This window comes from Corvus moneduloides, chromosome 7, assembly GCF_009650955.1.
Source record: "Corvus moneduloides isolate bCorMon1 chromosome 7, bCorMon1.pri, whole genome shotgun sequence".
Lineage (NCBI taxonomy): Eukaryota > Metazoa > Chordata > Aves > Passeriformes > Corvidae > Corvus > Corvus moneduloides.
In genome coordinates, this window is record NC_045482.1 from 35,758,659 (window position 1) to 35,781,062 (window position 22,404).

Below are 22,404 nucleotides of genomic sequence, written 5' to 3' on the forward strand. Positions count from 1 at the left end.
AAAATATTGAATCCTTTTAACCCCTTCATACGGGTCAGCTGAGAAATGAACTTCCTCGCTTCCTTCTTTTTTGCTAGAGGTTAATATACTAAAGGTTAGGCAGAGCAGAGCAAAAATACCAGAATGAATATGCAAAAAATATTTCCAGCATATTTTAAAAGTCTCTTTTTAAGCATAGAAATTTACAGTTTAGACACCTAAAAGATATCTCCAGTTTTTGCTCTTCCCGGGATCTCTCCTGGCATATGGACAAGGGGCCTGATCCCTCCTCTTGATGGCAATGCCAAGGGTGCAGGGAGGAAAGTCAGAGTGCATTTGACATCTTTGGTGGGAATTTTGCCTGGGGAAAACAGACAACAGCTGAATAAATGTGATATGGCCCCAACTTGGTGATTGTTCTGGGACAGCTCCTATTCAGCATCCTAATTTTCATATAAGGGGAAATCTGAGAAATTCTTTGCCACCTCAGCCCTGTGAATCCTTCCACTCTGCTGCAGCTTTGTTTTTTCCCAAATCACTGTCCGTCCTTGGGTCCTCAATGACATGGAATTCTGGAGATCATGGGTGAAGACCAGAGGGATACCAATGGAAGCCCATCTTCAGCAGGGAAGGCTGTGGAGGAGCGCAGAGCAGGGATTTCAGCTGCTGGCAGTGTTCTCCTGTCATGTTTCTACCACTTCACCCAGCAGAAATAAGTAGTGATGGTACACTGCTGTTGTAGGGCAGAGCACCACTCTGAAATCACCTCTTTGGCCAAAAAAAAAAGAGGGAGGAAAATATCAATATAGAGAATAAACAAGATTCTTGATTTTAAAGACATGTTTAATCACACAGTGATAGGTTCAAGAAATTCAATTAAATTAGAAATTTAATGGATGGGTGCTGTTTCTGCCTTTGAAGACATTTTTTTGGAAGTGTGAGCAACTATTTGTGTTTGGAAAGGAGCGCAGGTCAAGCATCGCAGCGCAGCCTCTCTGCTGGCTTTAACTGCTGTTGGGGAGGTACGTTACAGCCTCGAGTTGTGCATTTGCAGAGAAAATATCACCCCGTCCAGATGCTCAAGTCTGCTCTTTCTGCGCAGAAAACCCCGCACGAGGCTCTTGTAGTGTATGAAAAACCAGGAGAAGAGCTCGGCATGTTTTTCCTTTGCATGGTAGAAGTTAGAGGTGATACACAATCATTTCAGTCTGGATCAGACTATCCTTTAGCAAAGTCCTAAGTCTAATTGACCCCCAAAATCGACTGACAAGGTTCATTCCTCTCCGCTGCTGCCTAACTGGTTGTATGTACGTTGGGCATGCAGTACCTAAGTCAGATGCTGCTTTGTTATAATTAGGACAGCAAATTTTGTTTTCTGTTTGGTACTTGCTGTTACATATTGCATGTAATGTATGGCACTGTTAAGGGAAAAAAATTGGAGTCAAAGTGCCTGGAAAGTTAGGTCTGCTCTGTAGCACTGTGAGATTGTTGACATCTGCCGAGGTTGGAGAGCTCAGTAAGCAGGAAATGGGGTGTCACTCTGAGTGGTAGTTTACCATTATCCTGGCATCCTAATGAAGTGTCTGCAGTGCACAGAGCTTCTGGATGGCATCTTAACGCACGGCTAAGCAAAAGCACTTCTCTCCTTGTCACTGTCATCCATCTGCCTGCACCCTACTGTAGCCAATGGGATGGAACCATGCTACAATGTGCTATAAGCCATTTAGAGTTGCACATTGCATAATCAGTCCCATCAAATATGTAAAAAATGACTATTATTGGTTATTTCCCTCAAACTCTGGCACCTGGAGCTTGATACATTAAAGTTTAACTTTTCTAAATGCTGGTTTTTCCCATTAATTCCACATATATTTTTGTTAAATTGGAGTGAGTTGTGAACTCATTGTCTTGGGTCTTGCTAGTGGATCACAAAAGTTGTATGAATATTCATTGCAAATTCCACTTTATATCACATAGGATGAATTTATCAATTGCCCAGATAGTGCGGTTTCGCACAATTCTCATTTTCTTTTGCGACAACTAATTCTGAGGCATGAATAAAAAGTAAATCAATTCGGATCGCAAATTGCTTATTTTCTTTATAGCTAATATTCGTTAGTTTCAACACTTCTTATAGATTTTTTTTTAAACCAAGAAGATATTTTACAATATATCTGCAATAGAGGATTGCCACAGTGTACTGTGAGTGATTAAAATTGGGACTTTTATGTTACATGCAGTAACATTAAAATATCCTGACATTAAAAGTGGTATGAATAAGTGATTTATATATTAATACATTAAAACCTGTGTATCTTAGCCAGCATGACTTCCAGAATATGAAGACTTACCAAATGAAAGCAGAGTTTTGGGCAGTTGATGTGTCTGGGGAAAAAAAAAAAAATTAAGCCAACAGAGTACTCCCTTTTAAGCAAGTTTTCATTCCCTGATAACACCGCAGCTATCAAGGACTGGGGTTAAGCATTGTGTGACAGAGCAAGCTTCTAAAATGGGCAAGAGCAAGATGAATTGGCTAAGTCGGGTGTTTATTTATACAAACAAGAGGGCAGAACATAATTTAGTTGCATCAGGAATTTTTCACAGACATTAAAACTATAGCAAACATAACAGCAGGGATGCTTGCACAGCAGCACAGTGGGGAAGCTCACAGAGCGTCTGCCCACACTCCGGCTGGCTGTAGCCAGCGCCATAAGTCTCACAATTTCATTAGCACTCGAAAATCCACCTAAACCACCCCATTCTGATTAAAAAAAATATAAAAGGAATGAAATAAACAACCCAAAAACTAAGCAAAAAAAGCCCCAGACAAGACCCGTCTTTCTCTCGGCAGCCGAATCAGTTGCGAATTGTTGGAAAAACTCTTGGCAGGCAGATTTTGCTGTAGCAACAGTGTGTGACGTTTTAACCACAGCAGAAATCGTATCCAAAAAAACAGAACAAGGTGAGAAGAGCCTGTAAGAAAATCAGGGAAAACCATGCCTAAAAAAGCCAACAACAACAATCAATAGTTTGATATTTTATGCAGGATCATAAATCACTGGGTTTTTTTCAGCAGTTCAGCCGTGAGGCTTGAAAGCATAAAAAGAAACCATGGCTTGTGATAAAATTAGGCATTAATGTGAGGCATAAATGCCATTTAACATTAAACATGCACAAGCCACCAAAATGCCTGGAAAAAGGGAAATGGGTGCTATAGTAAAACTATACAAAGTAAAGCGGACATGAATAATGCAGCAGGTCTGAGGAGGGTCACGGGTCAGACCCCAGTACCTTACAAAATAATGAATGCATGTCAGGTTAGAGACATACATCCCTTCCTAGCCAGCGTGAGCTATTGGAGATAAACCCTGGACTTCCTGTTCTGAAACAAAGTGGCTTGTTGTAAACATCTATGTCCATTTAAAATTAATGATTAAAAGAAAGATTCGGTGGGATTCTCTTAAGTATTCTTTATGGACACAAGTGCTAAAGGTTACTTTCTTCATTCATTTTTACCCAGCCACTGTTAATGTTAGAGACACGTCATGTTTTCTTCTGTGCCCAAATGTTTATCCAAAGCTCATTTACAAAAGGGCTTATATAATAGTAAGAGGGGTTTTTTTTCAATGCATTCTTCGTTTAGATATAAACAAGAGAGCATCTCCACGGTTTTGCTCTTTTAAAGGGAGCCAGCCCTATTTTTAAAGACGGTAACCCAAATTCTAAATATATTTTCTATGATTCTTTTACACGGCAAAACCATCTGTGGTTCCCTTCAGAGTATCCTGATCTGCTGAAATTATCCCCTATGTCTCTCAAAATTTCCCCCCAAAAATGCATGAAGGATTAACTCTCCTCTCATTCTTTATTTTATATATGTCATTATGATGACTTTCCCTTCCAAAATTTTGGTGGGGAAAAGAGGGTCTAACTTTCCAAAATGGTTGTTTTTTCTCCCTCAGATTTTCACCAATTTTTTAAAATAAAAATAATATAATTAAAAACAATATTGTTTCCTTCCATCACAACTGCTCTGCTTCCTTTACTAGACTTAGGTGGAGAATTTAACAGCTGTTCAGAGTGTTTTCCTTCCTTTTCACCCTGCACTGCTGGGCTTCATGGTGCAGCACAGAGAAGGGGAATAACTTTTCCCCACCTATTTGTAAAAACCCATGTTTAAGGATTTCCTCCCTCCACTTGTGCATGGTACAGAAAAAAACCTAAAAAAAAATAATTTCATTAAAAAGTCTTTCTACTCAGGGATCTGAAAGAGAAAAATTTCTAGGAATGTGGAACTGAAGGCTTTACAGAAATAAAGCGAATACATAGGTATTGCAAATGAAACATAAGATCTTGCATCTGATCTGTTAAATATTCCATCAACAAGGTCAAGAGTAAAGACAAGCCCGGCCACAAAAACTGAAGCGAGAGTAAGCTTTAATAAAAAAAATGAACAGTTTATCCTCTTCAGCTTCTCAAGTGGAAAAACAAATTCTTTTATACTAGAGAAAAATCAAGCGTGTATAGAGCATTTAAAAAAACCCACAGATATCAACCATTTTAATGAAAGAGTACCCAATATTTTCATGGAACTATAAAAGGGAGCAAGACTAAGTGTTATGGCAAAAAGCCTGGGCTCAGCAGCTTTGTGTGGGAAATGGTGAAATGTGACTGTGATTTATAATGAGAAAAGGTATCTACAACATACAATTTTCTACCTAGCTGCAAATAATAATTCATAGTGATGTCCCTTCCAGATAAAATACCTTTGCAATGTAGGACTCATGTGGTAAAATGATCATGATAAATGTCAGACCAGTGCAGGTAACGGCTTTACAAACCATTAAGATTAGCTGGCTCTTTTTTTCTGATGATAACAGTAACCATGCTGTGATTCTATGTGGTAATAATATCTCAGTACTGATAAATGCCAGAGCCAGGCAGAGGTGTTTATCATTCCCAGTTCAGAAATGCTGACTAAAGTTACCACACGTTGCCTGTTTTTTTCTTCTTTTACAATAGACTAACAATTAACAAATAGACCAACATACAGCATAATTTTATGCAAAATTTCTATGGTTTTTGTGCTTTATTGCCTACCTAAATATCCCTATGTCCCAATACTGATGACTTTGGTACAGCAAGCCCTAAAACAAAGCTTTCTACCCTTGCCATTCTCTCAATAAATAATTTTCTTATAAATTAATATTGGGGGGGCTGTTATTTTATTTCTTTTACAAATACACCTCACAAGGAATTGCAGCCTCTGTAAGCAGCAGAGGGTGTAGGGATGTGGTTCCCTATCTGGTATCTGTGTTAATCAACACAGAGCAAAACCACTTCCATCAAGAGAACACGATAAAGTCTTACTGTACAACACTTCCTTGTAAATACTCTGCAACAAAGAGTGAGCCCTTCCTTCCACTGAGCTTGTCCCTGCCTCAGTGTCTTAGTTCCACTCAAGCCCATTGAATTCTCAGAGAAAAAACCAAGCCAAACCAGAATTAAAGATTAAACTACTTGAGAATCTCTGTTTGTGAAGTTGCAGTAGAGGCAAGGCAGCCCCAATATAAATATAACTGATCTGGTGAGATCATAGCATGTCTTGTCACAGCGTGTCCAGAGAAGGACAATGGAGCTGGGGAAGGGTCTGGGGCGCAAGTCTGGTGAGGAGCAGCTGAGAGAGCTGGATGTGTTTAGCTGGAGAGAAGGAGACTCCAGGAGGGACCTTAGTCCCTCTCTGCAACAAGCTGGCAGGAGGTTGTAGCAAGGTAGAGGTCAGTCTCTTCTCCCAGGTAACAAGACACAGATTGAAAGGAAATGGCCTCAAGTAGTGCCAGGAGATGTTTAAGTTGCATATTAGGGAAAATTTCTTCATTAGAGGGATTGCTAAGCATTAGAACAGGCTGTCCAGAGCAGTGGTTGAGTCACCATCCCTGGAGGGATTTAAAAGCCATGTGGATGTGGCACTCGAGGACATGGTTTAGTCCTGGACTTGGCAGTGCTGTGTTAAAGGCTGGACTCAATGATCTTGGAGGACTTTTCCAAACTAAATGATTCTGTAATTTTATTTACGCACACCAAGCAGCACAAATAAAAAGCTCAGAGAATTTACACCCCCTTCCTATAATAAAATAACTCCTGCAAATTTCGTATCATTTTCATTTGTAGCTTCAGACCTATTTCCACTGGACAGTTCACGCATAGAACAAAAATGAACAGTAGTATTGGCTTGTGGCAGAAAACATCAAGGGATGACTGCAAGACTGGAGGAGGTTGTGCTGTTCAGAAGTTAAGGGTTTTTGAAGGTCAAACCAGAAAAAGAGAGAAATACACAGAAAGTGTGCTCTTCATTTTTGTTTAACTTCATTATCACTATTGTCAGTTGCTTGACTTCCTACAGAATAAATCCATAAGAAAGCTTGGGGGTTTTTTACTGAAAAATACCTCTGCACTGACTCCTTTGAGCTCTTTGTCTTCCATGTCTATATGATTGTTAAAAACAATTTCAGTATAAACATCTATGTCTGTAGGTGTGAAGTATTAAACTCAACAGGAATTAGCAATACATGCTGAGGAAGAATATTATCCTAGTAATTTTAATTTTTAAATTAAGCTTGATTGCAGGAAAATTTTAGCTTGAAATTTTTTTTAGTGAAACCTTTAAATCAAGTCACTAATCACCATGTATGCTTATGCAGCACCTACTGCAACTGGGATTTAATCCTGATTGAGATCTCTGAGTGTTAGGGTAATATGAATATTAAAGAGGAACATATATGAAGAATGATAGGTGATAATTAAATCATAGATGATAAGATCAGAAAAGTGTTCTCAGGTTATCTAGGGCATGTAACATGCAAGATGTTTTCCCTACGTCAGACCTACTGGTACCTTATCTAATCTGTTCCTAAATGAAAGCACAGTTGTACATGACTTTGCTTTAGTTGCAACATCTTAGAAAAATCGGTGAAAGTATCAGCCAAATCTTCCCCACAAAACTATGAATCATGGTAAAACAGGAAGGTATACCTTAACAGAAAGGATAGAAATGTTCTCATCACCTCAAAGGAGAGATTAAAGCCCTTAGAGCTACATTCTTTTTTACTAATTCTTTACTACTAGTTGTAAGTTTGAAATAAAATTTTTTTCCTGCAGAAATTCCAGTTGTGGGGTGTTGCAGGTGTGAGAAAATAACTACAGTGGAATGGTTTCTCAAAATAATTGTTCACCAGGAAGGACTACTAAAAACAATAGCAAATCTTTTCATATTTCCAAACATGATGGGGTGTTAGGGACAGCAATTCATGAATATACTGGATCTAATAATGATGAGAGTAAAAGGACAAGGATTACTTGGGAAGTTCATCCATCAGAGAAGCTGCACCATTGGAAAAACATAAGTTCAAAAGAGGGTTCCATTTAAATGTGGGTCTCTTGCTTCTTGGAGGTATTTTATCTAAGGAGGATGGTCGAGCAGTCTAATAAAATAAATTAAAAGTAGAAAAATACTTTTCTGTGAACCAGAAAATGCTTTCTTGAGATTAACAGAGAATTTTTAATCTTTGTAAACTACTCTTGTTCTCTGTTAAGGTGAAAGAAGGTATGAAATATTCTGGTTTTAACCACATATTCACAATGACTTTTCTTGTAAGGTACCAGCTACAGCACTGTGCAAAGTTATGTCCTAATTTGGGACTCACGTGGTTATTTTCTCTTTTTTTTTTCCTTAGAAATCCAGGACAATGCCACTCGCATCAAATGCATAAGGAGCCTGGTAAAGAAGCTCCCTAGACCCAACTATGACACGATGAAAATCCTTTTTGAACACCTACAGAAGTAAGTAGAACCGTGGTACTGATGAATCAATAATTTTAAAAGGAATCGGTATGTGGTGTCCTAATCCTATTGGAAATGTCACCCAAAGCACCAAAGATAATTACATTCTTTGGTGAAGCTGAGCACGATTTATGGTATCTATGTATATCCTATTCCTGCACAAGAAATCAGGATGTCTAAGCAAAATCCCAAATTTTTCCTCTAGTAGAAAGCAGGACAATCCAATGCAGTCAAAAACATTGGGATTAACATGTTACAGGTGCATTGAATTGGGCAAATGCAACATATTCCAGATTGAATTCACCCAGTTTGATTGAATCTCTCCAGTAGTGGCCTTTTGGATGCTCATGTTTTCAACATTGAGATCCCTGTTGTTCAACCACCTGTACTGATCTTGTGCTATGTTGAGGTCAGGAATTGCCTCACTCAAGAAAACACACAATGTGCTCTTGTCCCTCACAAGGAGCTTGTGACAACACAGAACATCTAAGAAATGCTGAGGAGAGATTTGGGAGTGCATCTTTGCTCTCCTAATGTTGCTGAGATACCACAGAGGTAGAAAAACGACCCTGTGAGGTTCCCCCTTATCACTCCCCTGTGGTTTCCACACTCACTGAGCTGCATTTGCAAGAGATGTCAACCCAAAAAATCAACCCAGAGTCTCACGTTCACCTCAGGTTTTCTTCTTGTGCTTCATGGCATTAACAGTAAGAGCATAGACAGCTCACATGGCTCACTCAGGCACCCACTGCAGCTGTTTGACATGCAGGATGACCAGGGAGACCTCAGGATAGGGATATGTGAAGGGCAGGGTCCTGTGATCCTGTTCCTCCTTGCTGTTGGCACTACCAGTGCCATTTTCTACAGTGATTTTTCAGCCAAACTACTCCTAAAACTGAAGGGACATCAGGATCTGGGCCCCATCAAGGCACAGAGGAGTATTTCATCCCAGGAATGGTATACTGACCCCAGTGAGGGAGTGATAAAGGCTCCAAATCAAAGACCACTCTGAGTTTATAATGAATGCTGCCTTTATAGTGGTCATTTCTTGGCATGTGCATGTAAGAGATGTAGATCCTTTATCTTGTTTTGCAGCTTCCAGCTGAAATGGCAAAATGAAGTCCATACAGTTATGGGAATGTCCCCATTTCATTAAGCATGGAAGGATTTTAAGCAGTCCATAAAATGACTGAGTTTGGCCTTGCAGAAAAACAGTTTTCTGTGTGTTCATTTGATGTACTGTGTGCACACATTCTCTCCTTCAGCAGGTTATCTAGAGAAGGACGATAATTTATTACTGTCAATGGAAGAATAATAAGGGAAATTATTTCCTGGGAAGATCCTGAGTGCAAGAAGTGGGTACACGCTGTCAGCACAGATATGCCATATACAAAATTTACTGCACTCTGTGTGGCATTGATCTTAACCTGACAAAGTTTTGTTGCCATGTCTTAGGGGAGAGATATCAGGTATACATAATAAGTCTTTGATCTCATAGTTAAATCACTTGATTGAGGCTCAGGAGACGTGGGTTCAGTTCTTGGCTTTGACCGGATGTTCTGGGTGACCTTGGGTAAATCATTTAATCTCCCTGTGCCTTGGTTCCTTGTTTACAAAATGATGATAATACTTCCTTTGTCTGCCTTGGCTTTTTAGAGCATAATCTATTTGGGACAGCAATTGTTTCCTGCTGTGGATATGTAGAATAATGGGCAAAACTGGACTGACACTGGTGGCTTTTTGGAGAAAAAGAAAACAAAAGGAAAAATAAAACCACTAAAATATGGGAAATAAAATACCAATAGTTCATAATGCTGAGGTACACCAAGGCAACACAGTGGCACAGAGTGATGGAAGGCAGGAAGATGTGACGGTGGGGCCATTTGGGGGTTTGAGCATTAGGGAAGTAATTGTCTGAGTCTCTCTGAAGAAGGTCAATCATCTTCTCTGCCTCAAACACATCCTCAGGAAAAGATAGGGCTATTCCATAAGCTTTGCTCCACTGGTATGGAAGCGACAGTAGAATAGATATTGAAAGCACAAAAAATCCCTCAAACAAGTAAAACGTGTGTTCTCTTGAACTTGAGGATGTTAAAGGCAGGGGTCACTCTGAATGACCTCATGGTTCCATAAACAAGAATGAAGTAGTGTACTTACATTTTCAGTAATGATGTGATGCTTATATTATGCAAATATGGGCAATGTGCATTTGTTTGAATCAGTCTAGGAAACACGACTAGTTTGCAGAGGTTACAAAATGTAGAATTATATTAATTTTAGGGACAGTCTTCAGAAGAGGGGTGCCAGTGTCCCCTTTGATCACAGGCCTTTCTCAGGGCAAATCACAGGAGTTTCAAAAGTTTCTGATTAGTTGGGAAAATAACTAAACTGGCTTTATTTGCAGCATATTACTGCAGTTTCTATATTTACTGGTAGAGATGGCTGGTCTTGCCCTGTGTTGAACTGGTTTTAGGGGGGTTCTGATGGGGAGAAGATGAATGATTGCAGCTATGCTGTTTCCGTGGCATTCCCCTCTTTCTCCTACCCTTCTCCTATTCCTTTCTTTCCTGTCAGATGGGCAGAACAGGGCCATACAACAGGGCCATACAGACCTGAATCATGGGGCTGCTTAAGCCTGTGACTTCTATACAGCACGTGAGAGCATCATCTGTCTCACTGACACAGCAAGAGAATCCAACCTTTGCTTTATCCTAAGCCATTCTGCAGCAATCCAGCCTGCAGCAGGTCCAGATCAAGCAGAAATAACAATGAGAAGTGCACTTCAGAAGGGTCCTCCTTAGAAACCCAGACAAAGCAGGTGATGAGAGTGTCTGTGAGAAAGGCCTGGCAGCAGGGACTAACACCCGTGCCATATATCTCTCTTAAACCAAGCTCTCTGAAGCTGCAAGAAGTCATAGTGCAGTCTATGAAGCCCACAGGAGGTGGATTAAAAGCAAAGCTTGGGGCTGCAGTACCTGTTCTTTTAAGTTTTTTGGGTTTGATGGGAAAAACCACAACCCACTGATGTCTCTGTTCATCTTTCCATGAAATCTCTTCTACTTAAAAGCAGAATAGACAAAATATTGGGCTGAACAGACATGTCATATAGGTTTTGTCAGTCTAATTCCATAAGGAATTGTTCTATTAGGACTCATTCTGAAAATAATTGAGCACATCTACTGTTAGGCTATTCATGCTTTTTCCCAAAGATGAGAAAACCAAACAAATAGACTTTACAAAGGAAAGAAACAAACCCAACCTAAGGAGGGATTTTCCTGAATAAAGGTCTACAGAAAACAGCCTGTTCTACTTGAACATGTTTAGAAATATTTGCTTGCTCATTAGACAATATTTGTACAGCCTAGGTATTGCTGTCCCCTACACCAGTTCCACAGATCTCTTCTCTTTCCTCTTCCTTACTCTCATGGGACTTTTACTCCCAAACAAAGTGAGCTAATCACAGGTACCAGATAAAACTGATGCGCCTTTCTGGTCCTATATTTTGGGTGCACACAGGACATCAAATGATGCAGAGACCTTGTCTTGACTCCCTGCACAAACATGAGCTAAGCACAACCAAATCCCTATCTGAGAAACCATTATTTGTACCCAGTAATTTACTCAAACAACTGTAATGCAAGTGAGGCAGAGGGAGAATTTCACTCTTTATAGCATTTTATGAACTGTTTTCACCACAGCACCTTGAGGTAGCTGTTACGCAGCCATTGGGAAACCGAGGCACGAGAAGTTTGAATGACTTAAAGTCTCGGCATAAGTCAGCAATACAATCTAAAAACCTGGAGGGGATTTTTTATTTGCACAGCCACTTCTCCAGTGGCCACAAAACTTCTCTTTTCTCCCTTATGCAAAATGCAGCAGGGAAGAGGAACACCCTGGCTGGGTCCTCAGCACTGCGCTCTGAGCTGGCGAGGGCGGACGCTGCTCTGCTCCAGAAGCTGTGTGCCTGCATTATACAGCACTGTGCCTGAGCTAATAAGCTGTGCTTATTAATGTTAAATTAATGAATCTCAGCCTGGTCTGCTTATTAGGTTGAGCTCCGTGCCACCACAAGGCAGCTCTGCAACTCCCAGACCTGAGCTGTGTCACATCTGACCAGGCTGGAGCACAGGGCAGCCAAGCTCCAGTCTGGCTGTACCCATCCGTGTGGACACCCCTGCAAGGGGATGTATTAGAGAGAAAAACCCTCTCTTTGCTCCTGATTTCCCTGCACGAAGGCAGGATAATGTGTGTTATTTACAAAACTATGAAAGGGATGTTGAAATAATTAAACAGGAAGGCAGGGGCCAGCCCGACGCTCCCATCCCTCTCCCTTACGTGGAAAGCGCGGAACCCAGATGCCCAACTGTGGAAGATATTCTTCCAGCAGCAGCATCTGCCTGCTTGGCAGGCAGTTCAGGCAGGTTGTCTGGGGAGCTCTGCAGTTGCCTCTTGGTTTGTCACGTGGATTTGTTAATGTGCCCTATCTGGCTGCCTTGTCCGGGCAGGAGCTGATTCCTTTTAATTCACCTTTGAATCCAAGAAACTCCCTTTATTTTGCTCCATTTTTCCCATACTCTACATAGCATGGCTAGGGATTCTCAGATGTCATCCAGGCTTTCTGCCCTTTCAGAGGGAGAATGATGATTTTCTTCCTGATTGCTTTCCTGCTCTGCCCAAATTCTTCATTCTTACTGATTGTTTGCATCGATTTCACTGGAAATATGCTCCTCATCAAGAGTAGAACTGTTTATCTAAGACAAACCCACTGATATTAATATATTATCTAACAAAAGTCATAGGTATTCATCTTCAGCTATTTTGACAAACCAACCAAACTTCCCCCATGTTCATAGGTTTGTGAACAGGAAAAAACATCCAACCTTGACAAACGGGGGGGAGGAACAGTCCCCCCACCTCAAACCTCACAACTTGTGGCAGCTACATTCTGAAGAGCAAAGGTTTTTGCAAACTCTATACAGCTAAACAGACTTGTTTCTACCTATTCAAAAAAAAGAAAATGAGCAAAGCCATGCAAAGCCAGCAGCCCACAGTAGCCTGCACACCAGGACACAATGACAATGTGATGACAAGTCCAGCAGCAGTACCCAGAATTCTGAGGGAAAACCAGAAAATGAAGTTAAAGTACAGCATGTAGTAGTGCTAAGCAGGGGATGTCTGCAAACTTTTTTTTTTTTTTTTCTCCAAAGTTGGTGGAGTAAAGATGTAGCAAACATATGTGATTTTCCCTTGCTAAACTACGTGTCATATCAGCAGTTTTCGGGCAGGCTCACGTATTAAATGTAGGCTCAAGAGAACCCTTTTCTGACACAGCAAAAGAACAGATTACACTAAGAACTGTGCAAGTTTTCTGTTAAGAAAAAAAAAATAATAGTAAAGGTTAAAGCTACTTAAAACTAAAAACAATCCCCAGAATGGAAGGAGTATTTAAAAAAATTCTATTTGGGAAACCTCAGTGGATCTGTGGAAGACCTACAACCCAAAATGTGGAACGAGCCCTTAAGTTTTCCCTCAGGAAAAATGCTCAAATTCAGGGAGATGCAGAAGCCTTTAAATGAAGGCACAAGAAAGACTATTTGTGGAAATTATTTCCTGAATCAAGACCTTTCTTTATAATCAGGCAACTCATAAGCAGCTTTTGGTTTTCAGCCACCGGACAGCAGCAGGGAGAAAAGTTTAGCTGTGCTCCTACAAGCTTTGGGAGCAGCTACTGGAAATGTGAGGAGGAGAAACGTCCTCTTGCATAAGGGCAGTAAGTAGGTGGACTGACCAGTTACATAAAAGACTCAGGTATCCCTGACTGACATTTTAAGTTTTATATGAAACCATTTAATCATCTCTTAACTTGAGAAGGGCAAATATATATTGAGATGTGCTTTTGCACACGTGCTTTTCTCAGTTTCAGCTATGGAAGAGTTTTACAAAGGAGCTGGAGCAATGCCAACACTCATCCCATTTACCACAGATTCCCGGGGCTCATTTTGGGGGAAGGGGAAGAATTAAACCCTTTTTCTCTCTGTTGAGCACATGACAGTCTACTAAACTCACCCTTTGGAAATTAGTGGACACAAGAAAATGAGCACCAGGCACAAGTGTGCACAGGACAGGCAGAAAAACCCCAGTCTCTCAGAAGCATTTTGTGCATTTTGATGTTGTACTTTTTGGGGTTATGGTGACCTGCTACCAAGTGTTTTGCAGTCATGCCAAATCCTGCTTTTTGAGGAATAAGAAAGTTTACAAAGTTTAGTTCTTCCCCAAAGAATACCTTACAGCTTAGTGCTTTTAAAGAGAAGAACAATGAGTAATTAAAACCACATTTTCACCCCTTGCTTCCATCTACTTCCTATTTCCACCACTGTATTTAAAAATATAAACCCTGATTTTCATAACAGTCAGGCAAATAATTGCACTCGGTACTCTTCAATGCTACCAAGTACTGAACTGGTGTATCAGCAAATAACAGAATGATAAAAATAATTAACATAGTTTTAATTTAAATATTTATGACACAGTTGACTCTGTGGCTGCACGGCACCATTGTGCTGAGTGCAGTACACAAATCCTGATAGATAGAGGCCCTGTTTCCAAGAGCTCCTATTGTTCATCCCACATTACTCAATATCAAACAATCTCAAAAAAGCTTTTCAAACATTAATTAAATCTCCTAACTTCCTTTTCAGGTCAGTAAGTTTTATTATCCTAGTTGTGTAGATAAAGAAAGTGAGGAATGGAGAGGGTAAGGCACTTTCCCACCACGACACAGCCAACACTTCTCACTTCCACTCTTTGTTTGCTCCCCAGTCCCCCAGCCGAGCCCCCCAAGGCTTTGAAGGCTCATCCATGTGCTGTGGGTGTACGTGTGCATCTGGCCAGCACATCCCAGGGAGGGCTGGTTACTGCTAAGGACTCTTCAGTTAATCAGGACCACGTGAGAATCTTGCTTCTGGTTTGCACTCGCATAAGCTTTAGCAAAATATCACCGGTGGACTTAATTTATGTGATTTTGTAACCTCTTAATATTGCTTGGGGCTAGTGTTCCTTCCAGCAGAAATGGTTTTTTGTTGGCCAGAATTAGGACTGCTCAATTCATTACCACGGATCTTTTTTTTCTTTTGCTGTTTGGGGAGATTGGGACCTAACACACAAATTTCCACGACCAGGTCATCAAAGGGTAAATTGCAATGCTTTTCATTTTTGTGCCTAAAGATACGTGATTTTTCTCAGAATTAAGGTTGTGAAATAAATAATTTGCTTGAAGTTTCTCAGATATTCATTGGAACTTAAAAAACAAAACAAAACAAAACAAAAAAAGGCTTTAAGGCCAAAATGTCAGCTCTCTGTGCAAAATAATTAATATAACACAATAGGATCTATTCTACTATTGATTGAAAGGGAATTTATGCAGGTAATTCATTAAGGCTAGTGAGAGTTTGGCATGTAAATCCCCCAGCACTTTGGTGGGAAAACAGACCCTGATTTTTTTTTTTTTAATAAGCTATAAAATATATCCTTTTCAGTGGCAAATATATGAAAAGCAAAAGCAAATACCTGAACAACTAGGGCCATTGATGGCCCTGCTCTGTGAGGGTTCTGGAATGACATTAGATCAAATCCTTTTTCACACACTGCGAAAGATGCAACAATCATTTCAATCACCATGTTAAGAGAATCAATACAATTTTTCCTTCCAGAGAATGGTACTTTACATTGCAATATTTACAGATTATCACCTTCATACATCTCTTTTTGTGGTCAAGTGCATGATTACTACTTCTGACAGGGTATTGGCCATTTTCTTATGAAGATCTACAAATTCTTGTAAATAAAAACCAATCTGGGGAAAAAAAAAAAAGTAAAGAGCAAATCTGTGGACTGGAATGCACCCTACTTGTAATGGGAACAAAAAGCTGGCAATGAAATATAAACCTAAATCATAGCAGAATGACCTACTTTAAGGCATTTGCCAAAGAGACAGTGTTTTAGACAGCTCCTCTGAAGTAGCGTCTTTATGTCTATGCCATCTGCAGATTTATTATTGTGCTTTAGAAAAAAAAAAAAAGAAAAAAAAAAAAAAGGAAAGAAAAACCTACAGTATGCCTGAACAAAACTGAGCTTCATCTATAGAAAGATTCCAGTACTGTGGGCACCACACCCACACCTACTGATGTGGTCCAAGTTTTTTCTTTAGAGGCACCTAATTAAGAAACCCTGACTCATTTACATGGATACGTTTGATCTAAATTACACTCCAAACCACACCAAATTAGGAGCATCTGTGAATGCGAAGTGTTTGTTCCCAGTGCCTGGTAGAACAGGGCCAGTTCTGGACGGCACATGTTCAAGTGACGAAAAATATTTCAGATGTAACATACTTCTGAGACCCACTTTTCCACTAATAATTCATAATAAGTTAAACCAGTATCTCTGCTTCAGCAATTATTTCAGGCTGGGGAAAAAATGTCATTTTACTTTTTAAAGGAGGGGTAGGGGAAAAGGGGGAGTGGGCAACCACCTAGTTTGGTTGTTGTCCCTTATAAGGGGCATTAACAAAACCATTAGCTGCAATTTACTCTGCACAGTGCGTGTATGTATTATCAGATACACTTTACTTCTAAAGCCTGGACTGAAGGAAAATATCCATGAATGATTGGTTGTTGTTCACTAACAAGACCTTCTGCCTTGGTGAATGGTCTTCCCTCATTAATCAGTTTTCCAGAGGAGTCCAGGCGGAGGGCAGGGTCTCAGACCAAAGAGGCAGCACCCTACAGAACATTAACATGAAAAATTTAAGACCACCAGATTTGAGAGCGATATTTCCCTTTCCAGGCTGCATTGCTGGTGGCTGACTGTGCCTGCTTGCAGCCCAGAAATCCTTTCTGTACAAAATCGGGTCCTGTGGCAATTAGGAAACTTTTATCCCACTTTCCCATCTCCCACTAAGAGCAACAGGGGGGCTGCAGAAGCCACTGGTTGCTGCTTTGCCGCCTTACTGACAAACTGAATAAAAAATAGCCTTAATCTCACTCTAAGCAGCCCAGGAACCGAGGAGTGTAAATCCGAATTCCACGCTGGGTTTGCAGTTCCCAGCCCACTGGTGCAATTTGGCACAACCTTCGGATTTGGCCCATAGTGTTTGGCAGCCACCTTTTATTCTTCCCGTCTTTTATACTTTGTGAATAGTCCAAGTTACATAATGCCAGTGACAATTTGTTTATGGCGAGCATTGGAGTCACTGTTTTATGATTACAGTCAAACTTTAAGCCACATTTTGACATCTAAGGATCATCTTGCATTCTCGTGTACTCTGTACAATGAAGGTTTGTGTTCCAGTAAGGAGGGGGGGAGAGGAACTTTATAAATAACATGACTCCTTTTGTCTGAAGAGATTTTAATACATTTGTCTGATCTACTGTTTTTTCAGTAGCTAGAATATCATTTGAATATATTAATATTTTCAGCAACTGTGCTGAGGGAGCCCAGTTAATAACTTATGCATGGGTGTATAGATACACTTCAGACAGAGGTAGTTTTCAGCCCTTATGTTGGCAATACTTAGAAACACACAATGAAAGAGCCTGTTCTTTCCTCCTCTTTGTTGTGGGCATGCATTGTGATGGTATGGAGCCAGTGTTCTCTCTGTTGTCTACACAGCCTGGATTCAATAAGCAGTTATATATGCATATTATGACAATGTGGTCAAGGAAACCAGATTTTTTTACTATACCTTCATGTGCCTGTACAGTATAAAATCTGGTATTTATTTTTCTTGTCCTCATTCAATATGTTAAAAAAAATCATAATTTGATACAGGTTATGTTCACTTTATAATTAAAATTATAGAGTTAGATGAAAATACAGCAAGATGTTGCTGAATGGAAAATATTTATCTTTTCGTACATTACGCATTATGGTGCTATGTAAAACCATAAATCTGTGAAGCAGCTCTCTCCAGCCAACTTGCCTCCTCCCCTGGTCCACAAGATGCAACCAGTTACCTCCTCTAAGCTGAGGCTTCTACACCCACCTCAGCCCTGACATTAGACAGCACTGCCACATCCTCTCCAGAGCTTTGCTGTGGCCTTCCAAAAGAAGACCCCTTGCCATGGAGATGAGCCAAGAAAAAGGAATTCAGAAAAGTTCTGTAATTTTTACAGCTCCTTCTGTAGCTGTCCTAGCACCTTCATGGGAAAAGCACAAACTTTTTGCACCATGTTCTCTGTGTCAGCACTAGACTCAGGCTCCCCAGACCACCTCAGGATAGCACTTCATCCATCTGGAAACTGTTCTCACCTCCCAGATCATTGCCATCCGCACTGCCAAGTGCAGGCCTTCACCAAACACCATCAGCAGTCACCGTACACTAGCAGGGTAGGGCATATGGGACAGCCCTGTAGCATATGGAAGCTTTCCAGTAAGTAAAGTTTACTGGGAACATCAGTTTGCCTTGTTCAAACTCTCAATCCAGAGAGGATTTCCACAGGGCTGTGGCAGCAGTAGTAGCAGGCAACTTTAACCACCTCAGACAACCCAGATTGTTTCCATGTCTGGATAAGAGTCTCAGAAAAGTGTCATCGGAAGAAGGAGTTTTCATTCCTTCGGAACATCTATCCCATGGAAGTCACTGCAGCTGCTCTGGACTCAGAGTCAACCCTAAGCTGCTATCACAGAGCAAATTTCAGGTCTTGTTGAACACATTTTGGGTCTCACCTGGGCACTATGGTGAGGAGCTGCTTCACCTTTCCAGGTTACATAGTAGGAGCTTTCCTTTACTTCTCCTATTAAATTACGTTTATCCTGCTCTGCATCCTCAAACTACAATATGTGCTTGCTAGAGAGGCACTTTCTAAGCTTGTAAATCCATTTACAACCATTCACTCCAGGTCAGACATTTTCTGCTGGAGGGGCAGCACCTACAGAGAAGTGTCCTGTGTGAGTTGCCCCAAGACTGATAAGCAGGCCTTGATATCAACAGCAAGGTTGTCCCTGTTGTTCCTAAATCCTTCAATCTCTGTCAAGCATGGTTTGGGTTAGGAGGTCTAAGAGAGTCGTGTATGTTCTCTCACCAGTTTTTTTAACTGTGGATTTTGATCAGGGTCAGACAGAAGCAGATATCGGCAAATCTGGTCACTTGAAGCTTCAAAGATGAAAGAAATACAACTACTGAGAGAGGTAGGGCTGACTGTGTAGAGAATAAAGACTTTGTAAAGTATCTAAGGCAGTTAGACCAGAGTCATCTGAGACCAGTACATGTGTGAATGGGCATTTGACTTTAAAGGAACTAATGAGAAAATTCAAAGCTAATTTAAAGCCAGGAAATATTGCAGAACTTGCAGTACTACAAAGGGTGCTTCTTAGAAATACACAATATATGGAAAATCCTCTACTCCAGGCAGTCCCTGCATTTAGTGCAGCAGACTAAACGCATGCACAAAAAAATAAACATCAAGCTAAGGTGAGTGGACAAGACAGACAAAGTGTAAGTAGAAAAGACAATGCTGACGTAGTAAATTCATTGCTCAAGGGCGAGTAAAATGTAAATAAGTTTAAAGAAATCAAAGACTCGTGGCACATACTCACTAGTGCGTTTAAGAGCTGCGTTCATCCTACTCGTGCTCAGTATCAGGGCTGAAACAATCGTGCTGCTGGGAGGCATGTTAAAGCATCTTTCAAATCTGATACAAATGCAGTGCATGTATATTGCAGTCGCAGCTTGTGGAGAGCTCAGAACCGAACCTGGAAGAGGAGGAATCCTGGTTGAGGTCAGGTCCCATATAAAATCTTCTCTGTTGGGTAGATCGCTGCAAAAAGACTTTCATTTTTAACAACAAGATGGTGATAATATGGGATACAAAAAATGGAGATGTTGTGTTGGGAACAGTTAATAGGCCAACATTTGAATTTTATTCATTATTTGAAAAAGACTTGAAACAAAATAATTTATGAAGTAATTACAATGGTTTGATTTGATATTTTTAAAGGTCTTTTCCAAACTAAATGATTCAGTGATTCTATGATATAAAAATTCACAGAAAAGGAAAACTTTGGTGAGAGTTTGTTCCCTTACTTTTGTGGAATTCTCTGCCACATTCTCTGATTTCTAAGTCAAAAGTTACTGGTTTCCTCACAGAACTGAATAACTAATTCATGACACTGGACAAAACCAATGCGTTGTTAGTGAAACTGTGTTTTTCATGGGCTGCTCTAGACTCAGAAGTAAAGATGAATTTCTGAGCAGGTTGTCTACGGCTCAACATCCCAGGGTGAAATTCCAGTCAATTGCCCCTTCTGGGCTCTAAATCAGAAAGTAAACCTGTCATATCCAGGGCTGAGTTATTTGCTGTCAACTGGATTATAGCACAAAAAGGCTGTAATTGAAGGCTGCAAGAGGTTATAGATTGAACATAGTCAACAGCAGTAATTCCACTTAGTAAAAGTAGATATCATCCAAAATGAGAAAAGTTAAGCTCATATAAGGTGAAATTCTGACTCAGTTGTGGCTTCCAGTTGCTGGGATTTTTGTCAGTGACTTTCAGAGCAATCAAAATTTCACTCGCTGCCCAGAGAGAGATGCTGCAAAGGGTGTGATGAAGTGAAAGTTAAAATAACTCTTAACCTGGGGCTTCGAAATACATTTTCTGAGCAGAGACTGCTGTCTAACTCAGTGTTTTCATGATGTAGCAATGCAGACAGCACTTCAGGGGACCAAGGGGATAAAACTGTGCTAGTGGAGTAACGCCGGGATGTGCAACAAGAGCCACCCTGCTGTAAATGCTGAAGCTCCCATTGTTCAGCGCCCTGTGGGACATGGGGAACTGGACTACGTAGGCACAGTAGTGTGCAGTTTGTGAGAAGTGATTTCAGAAAGTTGTAACATCACTGAATACCAGTGGCAGTGCTGACATCTTCCACCTGAGGCCCTCCTTTGAAGGACAGGTGGAGATTACTGGAAGAGGGAGCGTAGAAGTGTCTGACAGATGCACTAATTTTACTGGGAGCAGGAGGATTAAATTGTGATACAGTCTCATCATCTTTCTACCTTTCATACCAGTAAACATGAACCTTGATGTGCCTCTGGGAAGAAGGGTCTCCTGTGTGCTTTCCATATCCCTCCTGCTTTGGGTGTGCCGCACAGAGCGGCTCCTCTCACTGAGTTGCAAACCAGAACTAGTGGCTCTGCTTTTTTGCCACGTACTTTCTGTTTGTCCATCATTAAGCACATCAAAGCCTCAGTGTCCCCATCAGAAAACAATGTTGTTAATAACATTAATCCACCTTTATTAAGAGCCTTTAGCTCTATGGAAGAGTACCAAATATTATTAAGACAAAGACGAGGATAATAAGGAAATGTGTTTTTTCCCTTGCTGACCTAGTTTTTAACCTCACTTTAAAATCTTCCCTCGATTTTAATTATGCTTAATCTAAAGCTAAGCTCACAAATCTAGCAAACTTAAGGGCTGCTTCTAAGTGAATTTTCTCGCCTGTCAGAGTTCCTCAAGCTTTCTGCACTACAGTCAGGAGTTTATTTCCAGCCCAGGCGCAGAGTTGGGGCATTTCTCTGCCAGCACGGTGGCTGTCGGACTTGGGAGCTCAGGCACCACCTTGCTCCACTCGAGCCTGGGCACCAGAGCATTCTTCACAGAACAATTGCAGTCCTTTTCTCATCAGCCATAGCCAGAGGCAGCAATAAGGGTGAAGGATATCTATCATGAAAAGTCCAGTGTCAATGTGTTCCCCCAATTTATTTACTGACCTTCAATGCAACAGCCATACTCCTGACCCTCATGAGATGAAGCCTAAGGGGAAATGGCACTGAGCACCAATTCCATATCCTGTTGTTCTGTGGTCTAAATTAAGTGCTAATTAATTACCACTGGCATCTTTGGCATTGCCTGTCAAATTGGATTTAGGATATCCTTTCGCTGTTTAAACAAATAGCCCTACATCTAAAGCTAAAATCCTAAGTGTCAGCATTTTCTTTACTTTTACATTTTTATTTTAAAATCTAGTGAGTATGTTCATGGATTTTGCAGGTAGAATTCAAATAAAAGAAACAGGAATTGATATTGTCAATTTTGATTAATAGTCCCTCATTAATAAACATCCTGTTATTCAGTTTCCACCTGCAGTTGCTGATGTTGCCTGGAATCAATTAACTCATATAATTTGATTTATTTTACAAAGACATTTTTGGATGTGCTGTGCTGATGATAAAGGTTCTATATTTACAATTCGTGATTTAAGTGAGATTGTTACTAACTGCTTTTTATTTTTAATGTTACAAGAAAATTTAGCTTTGGGCATTCTTGAACAAAAATATTTAAGCAATTTAAAAAGTTAAAGCTTTATTTATTTAAAACTATCTGTTGTTTTCTGAACCACACAGGCCACAAAAGCATACAAATCCAGGACTATGACAGGTTGGTCTTTACAATAAGCTAGTTGTTCTGAAGAAAAAATATACCAGAAATAGAATTAAAAATAAATTAAAAAAAAAAAAAAAATCAAGCACAGCAGAAGTTACACCACCAGCCAAAAATACATTTAAGGCATTAAGGTGGTATACCTCTG

General features: G+C 40.3%; 1 protein-coding gene across 3 annotated transcripts in view; it reads left to right on the forward strand.

Moving 5' to 3' along the window:
* ARHGAP15 (Rho GTPase activating protein 15) overlaps nucleotides 1-22,404 on the forward strand; it is a 320,969-nt gene that overhangs the window by 289,938 nt on the left and 8,627 nt on the right. For all 3 annotated transcript variants that reach the window (XM_032114884.1, XM_032114883.1, XM_032114882.1), the window contains one exon: nucleotides 7,713-7,818. In XM_032114884.1, coding sequence (XP_031970775.1) covers nucleotides 7,713-7,818 — 106 coding nt within the window. The remainder of the gene's footprint in view (nucleotides 1-7,712; nucleotides 7,819-22,404) is intronic.